Here is an 18,801-nt window from a genome sequence, read left to right on the forward strand (position 1 = left end):
CAGGGCTCCATCACGCCTAACGGTTACTTGGGAAGACAAACGCCATCACTCCGAACATCCCCCCTTCCTTCTTCTTCCCCCAGCTTTATATGCTGAGCATGACGTCATATGGTGTGGAATATCCCTTTGGTCAGTGGGGGTCAGCTGTCCCAGCCGTGTCCCCTCCCAACTCCTTGTGCACCCCCAGCCTACTCGCTGGTGGGGTGGTGTGAGGAGCAGAAAAGGCCTTGACTGTGTGTAAGCACTGCTCGGCAGTAACTAAAATGTCCCTGTGTTATCAACACTGTTTCCAGCACAAATCCAAAACGTAGCCCCACACCAGCTACTATGAAGAAGACTAACTCTATCCCAGCCAAAACCAGCACACAGGCACAGTACCAATTTCTGCAGAACCTCTCTAAAATCACCCTTTTAGCAATTATTTCATTTGACAACTCCTGTTTGAGACCTATCAGTTACTCAGTTTGTCTACATCATCTGCACATACTAAAGTATAATCTTGCAAATCAGGATGTCATATAAGTCCTAAGTCAAATGTGTTAAGAACTCAAGTGTATTATGGCTACACGTTTTTATGAGCCAAACTTTTGTTCTCATTAGTGAATAATAATTGAGAGGTATTTCCCATAAAAATACACTGACATGCATTAGTACTTTTTCCATAATTTAATTTGTCATTATTTCCAGATCAAGCTTCCAATAGGTTTCCCTGAGAATAAAATGAGCATTCCCCAAATTCTTCTAATTATGATTTTTGTACACAGAGAGTAGTAAGGTAGCATCAACCTTTTGAAATGCAGTTTCTTCATGTTAAAATCCACTCTTGGCTAAGGTCTTAAAAACTATATTGTAAGGCTACCACAAAGTTGCAAGTAAGTTTAATAAGCAAATCACCACTCTTCAGTAGCAGGGGTTTTTTTGCATAAATATGTATTAGGCATCAAAGAAGCAATGAGAACCAACAGAACTGGAGAGGAAGTTTTAGTGAAAACACGGAGGATGCTGGATTAGTAAACAGAGTGCTGAACAGAAATGGCAAGAGACTGAAAGCTGAGATGGAGCAAAAATGCAGAAGTAACAAATGGAGATAAGCTTTAATGACATGGTAGATTCATTTTCTCTGTTTGTTTGCTAAGACAACACTTGCAGGTCTCCACCCTGGAAATTTTAAAGAGTATTCTACAAATCCCATGAAAAGCTTCCAAGTGTTGTACGTAGAAGATCATAATGTTGATTCTTTGGACTGTTTCCTTTACAGAAGTAAAGATGCAACTGAAATACTGTCAACTTTCTTGCCAAGGAAATCCATGCATGTTATAGACATGAATATATTTCTTAACTCAATACACCATCCAACACCTATGTTTCTCATTAGCAGAGAAAGTCCCTTCACAAGTTGTTCCCTCAGTCTTGTGATACTTTGAAATGAGAAGCATAGCTCATACAGTACAGAATGCCTGAAATGAATGTCGTACTGAAGAAGACAGGTTGAAGAAACTGGACTGGATTTCTTTGGACTAGGTAAGAGAAAACTAGGCAGGAGTACACAAACTATATGAAAGGTTAATACATGAAAGGTTATGACAAGAGAATGGTGATTGTTCTACACATCCGCTGGGAATAGAACATGGATACATCAGTCTTACTTGCAGAAATGAAAATAAGATTAAATGGGATGTTAGAAAAAAGCTTTCTATCTGTAAGACTACTGTAGCACTAGTGCAGACTACCTCTAGAGTGTCCAAAATTCCCTTCATCAGAGGTTTTCAAGAACATGTTTTTAGACACTGTTTCACCTTAGACTGCTGAACTAGAAGTTCCTTCGAACCACGTACTTCTGTGTTTCCACAATATTTGTGTGTGCATTTTGGAATTAATATCTTTCAGTATTAGTCTTTATTTTATACAAATGATTCTGCAAAGTAATTTCCAGCAAAAGTTGGAAGTTAGTATTACTCAGAAACAGAATATTTTTGTACTTTCCAAACAATGTGAGATACAAGTTCAGTATGATATAGCCTTTTTTCATTTACATGTACATATACTACAAAAATATTACAGTTCTGCTTTCAGATGCTATAAAAATTAATATCAGCTTTAAAAGGATGTGAAACATTGAAAAATACAATTTTAACACCAAAAAATACACGTTCACCACAGGTTTTTGTAACAAGACTTGTACATGCAATACATGGAACAATTTAAAAATCATTTTGATGCATTATGAATCACCTGTAAAAAAATAAATAAGTGAAGACATTCTCAATTTTGGTAAATATTTATAGAGTCAAACAACATGAATTGTATGTAAAAATCAAATTTCTAGTGAAAATGTGTGCAAGTAGGTTTATTTTGAAAGGAAAATTCCTACTCCCAGTGTCATACCCAATTAAATTCTCCAGGTAATGACCCCATTTGCATAGAGAGCTGAACCCACAAGTGGGAATTTTAATGGGCACACCACCTGAGTACATTAATTGAGAGTGACACTACTTGAACTAGTTTTGTGCTTACCCCACTGAAAATTCTACTCCAATTATTTTTAATGTCAAGCTACAAGTCAAATTTCAAGATGATGGATTTGTTCTTTTTTAAGCATTGAATTTGAATAAAAGAAAGCTTTAATTCTGTTATGCATTGCATAGCTTTAACTAATCTGTAGTTCTGATTCTCACCATTGCTTCATTTTTTCAGTGATTGGAATTTAATTTTATTCATTAATTTGTGAATAATTAGATAGAAAATAATGCCTTCAGCAGCTAAATTGCTTTTGGATTCCTGTTTAATGTACTTTTACCAGAATATGTGTTACAGTTAAGCTGGCATAATAGTTTACTAAAATGTAATTGTGTAAATATGTTTAATTATTCTTTCTGAAGAAACAAGACTGAATATAAAATTTCAGTCATGGATACCTTAATTTTCTTAAACTTGACCCCATGAAAGCTTCGTAGTTGCAAAGCAGGTTACTGATGCAGAGACAGCACTTGTCAACAGTAGTGGAATCCTTGCACCGTGTTTCCCTTTATCCTTCACACACTACTTGTAATGACCTTGAAGTTATTGTGGATTCTAAACCACTGCTGTTAGTCTACATTAAATATGTAATCAAGGTGTCTCCTCCTCACACGAAGAAACAGACAAACGGAGTTGCATTTCCTAGGGAGGAAAGCAAACCCATGTTGTTTAATACATTTCTTTTTCCAAGCTTGTTATTAGTAGTCTTCAGTAACTGAAAGTAGCACAGAATCTAAAAGCTACCATATATATGCCACTGTAAAAGGTATTAATTTTAAAATAATGTACTGGTCTTATTCTTGTGCGTAGAACTATTCTGAAGATTGCCAGTGTGCAAGACTCTGCAGAGTCCATCTCGACGGAACTTTCAGTTATTTCAATAAGCAAGACACAATCAATATATTTTGAACTTCATATATTCAAATATAAACACTGTTAAGCTACAGTTACTTAGATATATTCCAAAGTTCCAAAGATATCACTTTCACAAGTCCATTTGACTAGGAGTTGCATATAGCAGTGAAAAGCATCTTCATAGAAAAGATGAAGAAATAATTTACAACGTAGCATACATCTTGGGATTGTCCTAGACCTCCATAATAAAAGCCCTTTCTGTTCTCTTTGAACAACAAAGATTACAAAAAAACCAAAATCAAACCAACCACCTTGTGATAAAGCTAAAGAAACAAAGGTAGGCACCGTGGAAAAAGATTGTAATGTGAAACACATACAAGTTGGAGTACAGCATATTCACGGTGTGGTCACTTTGTGCAACTTGGAGAGGAGACAAATTGCAGAAGTCTACACCACTGACTGAAGAGGAATTCTATAGCGCTTGGGCACCAATTACATACCCTACTAGATGATATAAAGAGCCTCAATTATAGTGGAATATTTTGTCAGTTAAAATAGCATCTGCATATCAGAATAAAAATTAGTAAGATACTATTAAAGGTATAAAAGGTATTACACAATCTTTCACCTAACATCCCATTTTTATGAGTATTGAATGGTAATGTACTAACAATTGCTATAATATACATAAAGGAGGCAAACAGGATTGCATGTAGTGTTTTATTAAATTAAGTTTTAAGTGAGGTGAACTGATATACTAAAAAACATACAGAGATTAAGATCACCTAATCAAACTCAACATCCACCTGTTTTGCAGAATGGTAATTCAGAGAAATTTCTCTTTCCAACTATGGTAGAAATAGCCCATCGTATCAAACACTACTAAAGAGGAGAAAAGCCATCCTTTTTCATCGCTACCACCAAATCACTGGTAAATAGCATAAGCAAGTGCTTATGAGGAGGCTGAATTTTGTACAAGCAATCAACTTCACATTCAAGTACACTGAGCACAGTGAACAAGTGCATCATGGAAGTGGGTGCAGGGTATTATTTTTGTTGAACTTCTTTAATATCCTGATGCTAAAATTGAGCTAAGGTCCCTCTGCTCTCTTTGGAAGTTAAAAGAACTGGCAGAAGGGTTAGAAGAAGTAAGATTAATACCTGTAGGATTCTAGAGCTACTACTGTCACCATCAACACTACCTGAAGTCTTCCAACACATGGTGTGCATACTCACATATAGACAGAGAGCGGGACAGAAAGAAGATACCAGGGAGGTATTTCTCTAATCTTTAATTTAATTTTGGGGCAAAGAGTAAGATTTCAGATATATCTGTTGCCTTTCAGAAAGTTACAAGGCTGCTGACAGAAGGATCTTTACTGTGGAAATACATCGATGCAATTGGCATTGCTCTCCAAGAACACACATCAAATATTGCAATCATTAAGACAATTTTTTTTTTAAATGTGTGAACAGTTCAGAAAAGCTTTTCATTCAGAAGATTACTTTATAAAAGCAATGATTCACCAAACTCAAACAGTTCTTAACACAAATACTATAGTTGAAATAGTCAATATTCAATCCAAAAGCTCCAAAATGTTGATGATCCCTCTTCATAGAAGCCATTTCTTTCTAGAAATATTATGTATTATAGATACCAGCAAGACACCTGTAATAAGTCTCAAATGGTGTTATTTGTCTATGCTTTTATTAGTTCTCTTTCATGAACAATTATTTTCTAAGAGAAGTTTGGCACAGTCTCAATGGCAAGACTTCATGGTACACATTCAAGCATAGAATTTCTGCCAGTTTTAACATATTACCTCTGTAATGTCCAGAGGAGACATATTACAATTATTTTAGACCCTCTAAGGGCCCACATATACACAGACGTGGTAGAACATTCAATAAATTCAAAATAGACATAGAAAAATCAGTGCAAAAGACTGTAGACATGCAGTTTCTGCAGTTTTAAAGTAGCATAGGCATGTTCACACTTGGCTTAAGCCAACATGAAAAAAATCTTTGTTTAAATCACAGATGAAACAGTCTATCTGTGTTTAAACTAGCTGATTTTAAAAATATACCTTACTTTAAAATAGTGGTACTGTGTATAAGCCTTCAGTTTTGTAGGCCACAAAGGCCATTAGACCTTAATATGTCTACTGTAATACTATGAACCAACTACACTCTGTGTTCAGCTTGTTTTTACTAAACTGAAGACTCTTGCAGCAGATGTATTACAGTAATTTTCATTTTGATCAAATTTAATCATTACTGGAATTCCACCTCATTAACACAATTACAGTAAGGAATTAATTTGCCCTCTTATTGACAAACTTTTTTTACTGTTGGAGATTCATGCTAGTGCAGATTCCAGCGCCTGAGTTGATTAAGCTCCATATGTAAGACAACTCACCTATACTGGCTCACTCTCTGTGCAAATCACTTGAAGGCCAAAGCTTTCAGTAAGCGTTATAACAGAAAAATCACAAATAAGACGTGAAATTATCATTCAGAAGAGTAACAGGGCAAGACTAGAAGAAGAAGATATCCCAAAGTTTCAAAATAAAGATCTTTATTTCAAAATAGTTTTAGAATAGCACATCCAGTTGATATAAAATACAAACAGCAAGTTATCATTATTTCAAAAGGGCCAGTTTGCAGAACTATATACTAAAACACTGTACAAGTTCACAAGAACTATTATAAAACAGACAGTTAAGTTCAGATGTTTTAATTTTATTTAAACTATATTTTCACATTTGTCTCCTCCTAATTCTGCTTGTTTTAATCACACAAGGTGCTTACAGATTGCCTATAGAATGAAAATTACAAAACAGAATTTAAGAATATAAATATAGAAAGGAACTCCTTAAACTACATACTAATATTCTCTGCTACAAAGATACATTTTACAAAAGTGCTATTATCTCTACGACAAATAGTAGCAGATTACATTTAAATGTCAAACAAATCACACAATTTTTTATTTTTTTCAATTGTCCATAATACTTTGATACTTCTAATCACTATTGAGGGTTAATAAACACTATTTTCACTTCCTAGTATTTCACAAATGAAGTGGGAAAAGAAATAATATATCTGCATACGTGCGTGCACATGTGTGAGAGAGAGTCTGTACACAATATACATATATGCATGAACAGAGTTCCTGTATTTAGTATTTGTATTTTAACAGTACTGGAAGTAAATGCTTAATAGTAAATACATTTCCCAGGTTTTCATAATTTCAATTGACCAAAAAAACCTCTGAGTTCCTGTAAGCAGAAACAAGGGTTTGTGCAGAGCAAACTGTATAAATAAAGTTTTACACAGAGAAAGGACTCCCTAGATTGATTTTTTGGTTTTTTTACTGTATCATCCTCTGGTAAAAGTAATTTTTACTAACATCCAGTATTCACTAAAAGCCTGATATGCAAATGTGCAGTTTTCCAAACACAAAACTGGAACTGCTCCGGCAGGGCACGGACATTGGGGCAGGACAGCAGACAGGAAGTCCTCTTCCCCATCCCCAAAAGCACAATCAGACAAGAAACGGCCATAATTCACCTCTCCGTGACCAGAAGGACACAAGGAAGGACAACTAATGGTGCTGCCTAGCCCCAGAGAGTATGTCCCCACCACCACGGTGTCAACCATAGACCTACAATGGGCAAAGCACTGTCTACACTTTTTCCAAGGTGCATCAAGTCCCAGTGCTCACTGTGATGCCCCCAATTTCCCCAGAGGCATTATGCCTTACAAAGGCAAAATGCCTCTAGGCACTGCCACTCAACCAAGGCATCTCTTCCCTCTTCCCAATGTGGTTCAGACTTTTAGGAGTCATAATTGAGCCCCATGGGCCTGATTCTGAGCTCAGGGAATTTATCAATTTAACTATATGATTCCTTATTACCCTGCCTATTACCATAATACCTTTGTGCTCTCTAGCTGGAGCTAAACCAATGGAATATTCTGACATTAATGGAAATGCACTTCGTTTATGCAACACAGATCTGAATCTGGCCCAATATATGGAAAAAAATACCCATGATAAGAAACAGTTCTTGTAGTAACTATCAAAAAACAGGTAAGAAACCCTCTGAGTAAATCTTCATTGCATCAGAATACACCCCAATATTGCAGATGTTAAGGCAAAACATAACACCTCCCAGCTCCCTAGTATAGTTGAGGATTTGGCTATGTTACCTTCAGTGATAACTTGCAGTAGTAGGCACTACTAGTCAGTGTTCACAGGGAGAAGCTTTGGTTAGTATCAGACCATTTGTTGACTTAGCTTCACACTCTTTAGCTTGTCACATTTGCATAAACTGAATTCACTACAGCGGAAAGAGACATTATGGTCAATTCACTCAACAGAAACATGCTATTGGCTATCGACGACTCTTGTAACAAGGCCTAAATTTATGAGATCCAACAATCTACAAATGGGAAATCTGGAGTGTAGATAGAAAAGTTTAAGTATGTGAGATCAAGATGTATAGGTGGTTTACACAGAAAAGTTAATGAGCTACAGACATGGAGGGGAGAAACTAGCAGATGGTAAAGAAAATGGGTACCATTATTCCCTAAATCTGGGAATGCCATAAACCTCTTTATGTGTTGGACCAAATTCATTTCACAATTACAATGACAAAGACAGGTATTTCTCAGAAAACCTTAATGGTGTAATAGGGAAAGTTGCCCACGGGATCCTGACTGTATTTATTGAACATTTTAAATCATATTCCTTTTATTTTTAAAGGATATAACACATTTTAAAAATGTCCTTTTTTTACAGTGTTATTTAAAAATAACACTTAAAATGTATCTGAGAATAAACATTTTTGCATTTGCTTTTTGTATTCAATGACACAACTTCTTGATCAAGTCAGTTTTAATTTGGTCTTTATACCCTGTTTAAATTCTGCCATCCTCTTTGATAATTTCCCTTCTAGAGCCAAATTTTGAAGATTTGTTAGTCTATTAGTTAGTTTGTTAGTTTAAGGATATATTTCACGTCTGCACAGATTTCCAAAGTCTCTTTCTAAAAAGAAGCATTTCAAGTAATATTAGTATTGAAGTAAAATATAAATTCTCTATTCTGTCTTGATTGATAACAACAAAATCTTGGTACTCTAGTCCATGGCAAAACTTACATTGACTGTAGCTTGCCAAATCTTCCTGTAGTATCAATATTGACAATGGAAAATACCAGGAATCTCTCACAAACCAATGAGACATTCAAAACAAAAGAAATATTGCCAATGTGACCACTGTAGCAAAACCAACAGTAGATTCCTGATGCTGATTTTTGAATTAAGATTAAAATAAAAGAGCAAAGTTGCTTTCAACCCAAAGAGATTGAAATAAAGACATTTTGCTCTTCAGAATGCCTGTAAAGGCATGTTATGCATGGAGGCATTTGAGCATTTAAACATTAAAGTAGGTAAAGGCAAATACTTAAGGCTTTGCCCTGTAGTCTCTTCTCTGACCAAAACCTGTCACTCAATTCAAATGGCAATTTTTCCCTCATACAGCCTGCAGTATCAGGCCTATAATTCGGTTTCAATAAAGTCTTCCATTTGCAAAGCCAAAAGGAAGCTGGAATGTAGCTTGAGTTTCACATACAAAACTATACCATTTGTGTTAGAATACAGATTTGAGGATTGCTTTTAAAAAAAATATGTATATATAGGGAACTAACAGTGCAATACCAGTTGGTTGTGTGAAAATCTTACCTTGTCTTTCTTCAAATGTATTTAAAGAAAAGCTCTCCAGTTTTATAGAGAATAAAATAAAAAAGGGATAAATATTTCATGATGGGAAGCAGATCCCACAGCATTCCATGCAGATCTCCAAGCAATCTGAAGATTCACAACATGCATCCATTATGCCACAGTCCATATCACACGGGCAGTTACAGTCATCCCCCATCTCGTCCCCACAGCAACAGCAGCAGGCCTCCGATGTGCAGATGCCACAGGATGCTTGTCCCAGAACAATGTTACAGAGGGTGAGAAATTCACAGAACAAGCAAGCCAGGATACAGTGAACACAGCAATCTTCATACGTTCCAGTTCAGTAGCATGTCATGTATGAACAAACAAAACAAAAAAACAAAAAAAAGAAAGAAAAAAGAAGAAATCATTAATATGTTATTCTAAATCAAGATATATCACAATGTCAAATACGGAGCTGAAAGACAATGATTCCGAATAGACATAATCTAACATCACAAAGAACATGTTTCCCATTTTCAAGGTCACTTTTGCAGCCTAACTTGTCTCCAATTCAGTATTGGTTTTGGTGCAAGTTTCCTTTTGCCACTTCACTTCTGCAAATCCCAAATACTAAATATCCACTTAGATCCATTTGTCTAGGCATTTATTATGTAAAATATCTGTATCTATTATCTTCAGTCGTAACTTCTTCCAGCAGGCCCACAAAGTGATTAAAAAATCAGCTTATGAAGGAAACTATCTAAAATTATTTCCAGCCTCTCCCAGTGCATCTTGCCCTTCTGAATCTGTTTTGTTGACTTGCTACTTGTGAAGAAAAGTAAGGGAGTTGCCACAACATTTTTGCTTTCTTTATAGTTTTATGCACACCTTAAAACCAGCATAACAGCATGTTATATGTTTTTTTGTACTTTCAACAATATATAAAACATTCAGTCAAAACACAGGTTTTTCTATTGCTTTTCTACACAAATCTCTCAGCAATCCTTTTAATGTACTACTTTAATCTTCAATAGAGTTCATAACTACACCTGAACATCAATATCCATCTCTCATAAGTACTACTAAATTACATGAGATAATTGAGCTGTCCCACAAACTGTCTGCAGAAAATATGGCACCCAAAGAGTAAATATATGGAGTAACTTCAAACAATTAATACATTCGCGAGACACGACAGAAAAACACAAAGATTAAAACTAAACATGTGCCAGAGAAAAGGAGACTGCAGGAGTGAGGGATATACTCAGTTGTTTTCACTCTCCTCCCATAGTAAGCACATAACATGTATAAATTTATGTATAAACATATTTAATTTGTAAGAGGCAGTGAACAGTCATCTAGAAAGAAGATGAAAACTTAAAACTAGAAGAAATGTTCAGGATAGAGAATTACTGGTCTTTCCTAGCCTCAGCTTTCATTCTCCTTTTTACTGCTTGCAAGCCTTGAACTCCTTTAGCCACAGACAGTTGAAGATTGGGAAAACGTTTAGGGGAGAAATATCCTGCACCATCTCATCCTTTCCCTGTCCCTACAGTCTATCACAGGTATCTGCTATGAGAGGCCGGTAGGAAAGACGGGACATTGAGCTATATGGGCATTTGGTCTCACTGTCTACAGACGTTATGTTCTTACAGTTCACAGGCTGGAGACTGTTATCATAGGGGAAAGCTTGCGATTACTTGCAACAGTATTACAATTACCAGGCCTCCTAAACATATTTATAATGTCAAAAATTATGCAGTAACCGTGGCAAGTAACTTGATTGATTCAAAGTACCTCTAATATTGCAGAAACTTTGACTGCAGGATAGTGTAGAGATGACTTACACTAGCAAGCACAAATACTTACAGCAATGCAGTGATAGATGCTCAGACCTGCAAAATCTGTCCCAAGAAGCAAAGTAACTACCTGAGCTCTTAGCCCACTCTAAACATCACGCTGCTGGGGACTGATTTCTCCTACTTACTACACTACTTAGATCCAAATTTAGCTTCTGAATACCTGTACTGCAATGTGGTCACAGTCATAATATACATAATGAACACTTATAGCCAAAAGAAAAAATGGAAATATCAGAAAAAGCAAGAAGGAAAAAAAATCAACCTCAAAAACTCCCTACTACTGTGCAGGAAGCAAAACTGAGAGGAAACCACAGGTAAGATTGAGCTGTTTTTAAAGAAAGTTGTTGCTTGTATTAAAAGGCTGCTTTTCCCAAAGAAACACTGGCGCTAAATAAATGACCTTCATAGAAAACCCAGAAGATATGTGAAATAAAGCTGGGGAGTATCAGTTCACTGAAGAGGACCAAAGCCAGACCGATAGCGATTAATTAGCTGGTTGTCATGGAGATGGTGTTAAATTTGTTCAGGTGCAATCTCCTTTCAGATTTTCTTTTAAGACGAAGGAAAAAGCTAAAGAAGCCAAGAGTTCTATCCAAGAAGCTTTCATATTTGAGGAACTGAGGCTTTTACTATTTTGCATCTTTAAAACACAGCTGAAAGAAGCTAATACCACAACAAATTTTTTTCTACAAATGTTTTTTTAAACAAAGCACCATAATAAAACTTGTATGTGTACCAGTATTGAAAATATGATGCTCAAACAAATCTTTCCTGCTTCATGCAGGGATATGCAAAATTGCAGGGAGAGAAATAAACATTCACAGAAATTGTAATATTCATATTTATTGATGGACAAGAGACAGAGTTCATAGGTTAAACAAAAGGGATTGCACTCAGAAAGCACCTTCTGGACCCACAAGAAAACGTTTCCCTCCTAATCTAAAAAAACCACTACATCAACACTTATAAGGAGAGGCTTGTGTTGATTTAAATAAAAGTATTTCAAAGGTAAAAGCTATCAAAAATTGTCCAAGACACAGAAAGAAATTTTGACCATTAGTGCTATGATGGAAACTCTGTGGAGGGTCTTTCCATCTCTTCTTCAGATTTATTTACCTAGTGTTTATTTTTATTTCCTTCTCCCTGGATTGCAAAACTAATTTTCCATTTGGAAAATCTTTATATAACAATTTTACTTAACCTACACAAACACTTAACATAAAGTAGAGATACCCTTTACTGCTCTCTTCATTCTTGCAATGACTCATTTGTACAATGAACATAAACTTTGATCCCCATTTCAAGGACAAACCTGAAATAATCATGCTTTTATATTCTTCGTATTATTGACTTTTAATAGCTATCCAGGTAGCAATTATTTACACATGACAAAACATGCTGTTACCTAGCCCTACCTAACTTGCTGAATTCAGAATCATGACTCTAAAGGTCTGTAATACATTCGGATAAACGGGTGAAAGAATAATTTCTTCCATGTATGACTCCTACTTCTTAGCTTCTTATCTACAGATGTAATTATAAGGAAAAGATACAGTCACAGTGGTTTTTTGTAATAATAACAAATCTACATGCTACACAAAACTCACACATCCTTCTCTAGTACCCATATTCCTACAGCAACCTGTCAGTTTTATAGAAAAAATTGTAATGCTAAAAAACACTTCCTTTGGTTGCTGTTGCAGGGTGTCATGATCAGTGGAATCCAGCCACGAAGAAGATGCTGTATAAAACCCACTCCAAAAGAGACGACCTCAGGTTTTTCATTATCATGTTGGAGACCACTGAAATATACTTCACTGCTTGCACAAGACTCCCTAATAATTCTTTCCTGCTTCCAAGACCAAAGAGACTATTTTAAATTTCAAAACTATTTTAACATGTTAAGAATAAAGACTATACTTAACTTCCACTCTTTGACTTTACCACATCAAAATCCTAATAGTTTTTGCAGATGAGTGAGTAGTGGAACACTATAATCCATCTGGAACTAAACTTAATTTATATATTTGGGAAGAATTTGGAAAAAAAAGTAAATTCGATGATCTTAATGTGTGACAACATGTTTTCTGGAAACCTTTAATATATTTTAGTCTTTTCTGATAAAGAAATGATATAGCAATATCAGTTATGACACTGTATTACTGTAAAGAGAGGCTAGCTTAAAATGATCTATTTCTTTACTTTTTTTTTGTTTTGAGAATTAGAGGTTTTCTCATTCTTCTTTTCCCATTAGATATACTAACTCAATTAAGAATTAGGGGTATATCTTTACCAAGAACCAAGCTCCATCTGCCTTGATGTTCATGATGCAGCACTGTTGATAAATAGCTAACTCCGAAGTTTCTTGGGGTTTAAGTTTTCATTAAATACTTTCACAAAGAAGAAATCAGTCTGTGTCTCATTACGTAAGCCCACCATTAATGAAGATGAGCTTTTCCTTAGGACTTCCACACTACACCACACCAGTCTCAAATTTCCATTGCTTTACAATTCTTCTATTACACTTTTCTCTAATTAATGTAGAAATGCTGCACAACAGATCGGCACTCCACAAAAGTGCGGATGTGGAGTGTCAAACACTGTACAGAGGTATACTTTATACAAAAAAACCCAAACAAAATAGTACATCTGCCTTAGTTCCTTTATCAAATGCATTTGATGTCATCAAAACACAGTATCACATTTGTTGACTATGACCCAAGCTCCCAAAAGCTATGCTGAATGGCATAAATTATGATAGGCTTGGTCTGTAGGCAGTGAAAGTATATTTTATTAGATCAACTCACAGTGGGGGAAAAAAGATGAGCTTTCAGACACAAAAGCTCATCTTCAATTATCCTTTCATTTTGCCTGGGATGAAAGTTAGACCTGAAGTTAAAAGGGTCATCTCATGCAGCATTTTTAAATACCGATGTAAGTAAAGCTGTTTCCTTAGTCCTTTGGCACATCCCCAAAAGTTACAGATTTGTTAGGGAACTTCATCAAAACTGTTAAAACAATGCCAAGGCAAATAGAAACCCAACCAACTCATCCAAGTTTTTGCTGCTTATATCATATATGCACATCCAGCTACTTTGTGCTGATTTAACCAGACTGTATACACTACATGTAACATCTACTTTAATTGGGTTATAAATGTTGCCCCAGACAATATCCAGACAAGAAATAGCCTAAAATCCCCTAAAACTGTTTACACACAGTTATTCAAAGCCCAGAGGGCCCCACTCCATACCTTATCCCAGTTGTAACAGCTATGCTCATTTAAGGAAAAGAACCAATATCAACAATAAAACAACTTTAATTTTTGTCCATGTCTTTAAACATTTGCACGCGCATACCACTTTATTTCTAAAATCTTTGCATATAGATATTACCCTGATATCTAATTCCTTCTAAATACTGAAATGTATATTCCTTTTATTTCAACTTCCTTTTTATCACCTCCTCTTCATTTTTATGAAAAGGTGCAGCTCTACTTGAGAAACAGACTTTTAAGAAAACCATCGACCTTCGAAACTGTACAAGGGACGCAGAAGTTAAACTGAAAAATGTACAGAGAAACACACGCACAGGCTGATCTGTGCTGCTTTTGTAATGTTTGACACTAACCTGTCACAAACTGACCCAATAAGCTTTCATACCAAGCAGGCAGGTCACATATGATATGAGGTTTTCATGTCTGCAACGGTAAATAAGCTCACTTACAGGATGGTGACCTTGGTCAGCTTCTTACTAACTATATTCACTGAGTTCAGGCAACTCAGAACAAATCTCCAGGCACTCTGCTGTCTCACAGTGGGAATCAAAAAGGGCAAAACCGCAATCAAAGTGGCAGCTGAGGTCCTCAGCGGGGGTTTACTCCGGGCCCCCGCAGAGCCCTGAACAGAAGCCCCAGCAGGTGCTACAGGTGTCCCGCCGGCCGGCGGCACGGAGCGGCAGCAGCAGGGATGCACTCGCGGTGCCAATGGCAGAGACAGCCCACAGCCGGAGCAGCACTGCAAGTGAAGAGAAACCACCCAGCACAAGTTTCTTAAAGGTGTGTATTACACAGAGGTGGGGCATAAACTTACCGAGCAGCGGCACACACATGCCATCACACCACCGTTCCTCCAACGTACGGGGTTGGTGTGCAGCCTCTGCTACCCATCCCCTTCCAGAAAACTCACTGCACCCAGGAAAATGCTCAAGGAAAAGTAAGAAATGCAGAAAGAACAAACTGACCTGTTGCATGGAGTATAGTTATCCCTAGTTAACAGAGCTACATTTATTTAGATGGGGGAAAATACAGTTACAAGTCATAATATATGTGATATTTCAGCATTTTAAAATAGAAAACAATTGTCTCTGTTGATCAAGAAAATTAAAATGTTGTCTGAACAGGCAAATTGCACTGCAAAACACATGGAAACTTTCATCAAAGCTTACATTCTAAACTCTCGACACAGATACAACCTCAGGAGTAAAATGATCCAGTTCAAACATACACATATACTAAGAAACGTGCCAATTTACAATATCTAAGGTTTCCTTAGAATATGAAGCTTTCATTGCCATTGCGCATCACTGCAAATATTGATACTAGTTAGGTGCTAGCTAGACCATGACCTTATGAAATGGATACTGTGGGAAGTCCTTTTTTCATTACAGGCCCTGTTCTCCACTCACTCCTGTTACACAACATGTAAACCACCTCCCAAGACTTCTATGCAAACAAAAACATAAACCATGCTTAAAACACACCACTCTTCAAAATGCCTTCTTAAAAATCACAGGTTTGACAAATGATAATGGTATTTGCCCATTGCCTGATTGACAATTGTGTTCTGATACAACCTTGTTTAACAAAAAACCCTCTGTTTAGCACTTCATGCTCAGACACAAATCCACTTTAAATCAATTTCTAAAAGATAACAATGGAAATTTTGGCCCAAGTAGAGAGATTTGCAGGATACTAACTAAGTAGCTGCCTAAATGCTACTTAATGCTATGGGATGGATTTTAGAGGTATATGTATGTTTAAAAAAAAAGAGAGAGAAGTGGCCAGCAGATATTTCTGCAATGTTAGGCTATTCATGGTATAATGCACATTCATACCCAATTTCAGTAAATAATACCAATCCAATGACAGAACAATATATAAAAGAAAACTTATTGCTGCTCTTGTGGCGCTCAAGGGGGTGGGTGGGGGAAATCCTATTCAAAATTATATGCCCAAAAGGAAAGTAAAGTTGGCTGAAAACTATTTTTTAGTTTATACAAAGTTATATAAACCTAAGTAAGATGCTCCTACTTCAAATAGAGGTCTGCTACCCTGCTAAGAGAACTACTCGCTACTCTCCATGTGTATGCACCTAGTGGTTCTCAAGGCCCTGGCTTAACACAAAGGTTATTTGGTGGACTTGCTTTGTCTTCAGTTAAGCCATCAATATCACTTGGGATACTCGAATACATTAATGTAGTCAGCAGCATGAGTTAAATAGTGCCGACCAACCCCATGCTTGGATTCAACATCTAGAACAGATGAAGTTGCATTATACTAAAAAGAAGGGGGAAAAAAGTCTCATTCAAATGCACCCTGAAATGTTGAATTTTAAACATTGGATTTTAAAAAAAAACATGTTACGTGAGATTGTTCACCGCATCTCTAAGCTCAGTAACGCAAGACGCACAGTCCAGAAGGTTGAGGAAGGTTGCTTCAGGCCTTGCTCCTGGAAAAGCACGAGTGGTAACTTAAATTTGGCAGCAAGCCTATATTGCTTTTCCTTCCCCAGAGTCTCACCCCATGCTGCAGGCTTTCTTTATCTACTTCACTCCTGCACCTAGCCTTATTACACTTCCTAAGACCTATCTTGAAAAAAATCCTTGGAAAGAAGATGCCTTCTAGTGCCTCTCTGGTTTAGAGAGCCTGGGAAGGAATAAAGTGAAGACCTCACCGTACATACAGGAGGCAGGCTCATGATCCGCTCACCATAGTTTAACAAGCTACCATTTCCAGATGAATACAGCAATTGTGTACACTCTCAGCCTTTTGAATATGTGAAGTACCACCCTAACCGCAAATTATTACAAGTTACTGGAGTTGTGGGAACTATCCTGACAAACGTAGTAACTTGTGAGGTCACAGCAACTTGACCAGAAGCAAGAGCTCCATTTCAAAACTGAATTAAAACCTGTATTCCCTCTATCATTAACTTTTTATAAACGATTGCTTTGATTTAAAAAAAGAATAACATCAAGCTTCATAAGGTTTTGGTAGGAAAACTTGGTTTGGTTTTTACAAAATAATTAGTGCCTACTTCATTTTGCCTCCTCTGCCCCCTTAATTAAATTCCTCTTCCATCCCCCCCACTGCTCAGTTTCTTCTTCCCTGTTCTCCTCCAACTCTGCATATGTCATTATTCCTTACCTTCCACTGCTCTGATACACATATGTATGTATTCAGTTACCCGTTTTTCTTAATTTCCTAACATCTAGATTTACTGTTCTGCTGCCTCATTGTTGTCTCCTTTGGACCTCCTCCCCTCTTTAAGTTGCTTTGGACAGGTACCACTGCTTCCAAACGCAGCAGCTAGACTGCCTTCTTTTTACTCATTTACAATTGCTTTTTCAGGTTTCCAAGGTGTTTCTCTGCACTACACGTAACAAGTGCAAGAGAGTGACAATTCTCTTTGCTAGTGGTCTACCTACCAGAGTTTTGGAAGAACTGTGACACCTCTGACATCAATAATGTAACATACCATTAAAATTTCCTTGAATAAAAAAATTCTTTTATTCCCAATATGCATTGAAACCTATCCAGTCCCTTTGAAAAATCGTTAGAATTGGAACAGTATTTAAAAACTGCTTTTTAAGAGACACACTCCTACTATTTCATAATTCCTTTGGTTTTTGTAGTGTAAGTTACGGAGCTGAGTAAGATTTCTTCAGGGACAATATGGATTAATAATAGATGCAGAGGAAGAGCAGAGCTGGTGAGTGCACTCACACCCTCCTAAGCCTCACTGGATGTAAAAGTGTTTCTAAACAGCATACTCTGGAATGCTGACATGACTCCATACACTACAGGCTCGTTTAAAAAGGCAGATTTTAAAACTTTTACACTACCACTACCAAAATGTCTGTTACATTTTAAGCACTTCCAACGCAACTTCAATTCCAAAAGCTCACAAGATGTGATCTACAGCACAAGTGGAGTTTGCAGCTGGAACAATTAATAGAAGAGTTGTTAATTATGGTGGGGGATTTTGGTGGGGTGAGGGACTGGAGGGCTTTATAGCTTGCATTAGGGCTGTCTAGTACTTTGGAGACCAACAGGAGCAGTACCGACCTTATTCATGGTAAGATGTGATATCCTGGGTAAAACAGCGCTGGACTTCATTTAGCTTCCTGGTATATATACTGAAGTCTGCAATATATGATGCAGCATGCTGCATTTGCTAACCTTTTAAATAAGCATAAGCCCAAATGCGCTCCTGCGCAAGATCGGTGGCAAGCCTGGATGTTTCTTGATTCTACCCTGCTACAAGCACTACCAGGTTTTCTGTTCTGCCAATAGATTAAGATGTTCTAGAGCAAAATAACTACCAGGCCTGGACTTATTTTGCATTATAAATAGGTGTGGTGCTCCAGAAATACTCACATTCAAAATTTCTTTACTGAAAGAGTGGTTAAACATTGGAACAGGCTGCCCAGGGAAGTGGTTGAGTCACCATCCCTGGAAGTATTTAAAAGACGTGTAGATGAGGCACTTAGGGACATGGTTTAGTGGGCATGGTGGTGTTGGGTTGACGGTTGGACTCGATGATCTTAGAGGTCTTTTC

General features: G+C 36.8%; 1 protein-coding gene across 2 annotated transcripts in view; it reads right to left on the reverse strand.

Moving 5' to 3' along the window:
* Nucleotides 1-8,174: 8,174 nt before the first annotated feature.
* Nucleotides 8,175-18,801, reverse strand: part of MDFIC (MyoD family inhibitor domain containing) — a 52,863-nt gene continuing 42,236 nt past the window's right edge. For both annotated transcript variants that reach the window (XM_009286820.2, XM_009286821.2), the window contains one exon: nucleotides 8,175-9,440. In XM_009286820.2, coding sequence (XP_009285095.1) covers nucleotides 9,193-9,440 — 248 coding nt within the window. In that variant the 3' untranslated portion in view covers nucleotides 8,175-9,192. The remainder of the gene's footprint in view (nucleotides 9,441-18,801) is intronic.

This window comes from Aptenodytes forsteri, unplaced genomic scaffold, assembly GCF_000699145.1.
Source record: "Aptenodytes forsteri isolate BGI_AS27 unplaced genomic scaffold, ASM69914v1 Scaffold166, whole genome shotgun sequence".
In the NCBI taxonomy this organism is placed as follows: domain Eukaryota; kingdom Metazoa; phylum Chordata; class Aves; order Sphenisciformes; family Spheniscidae; genus Aptenodytes; species Aptenodytes forsteri.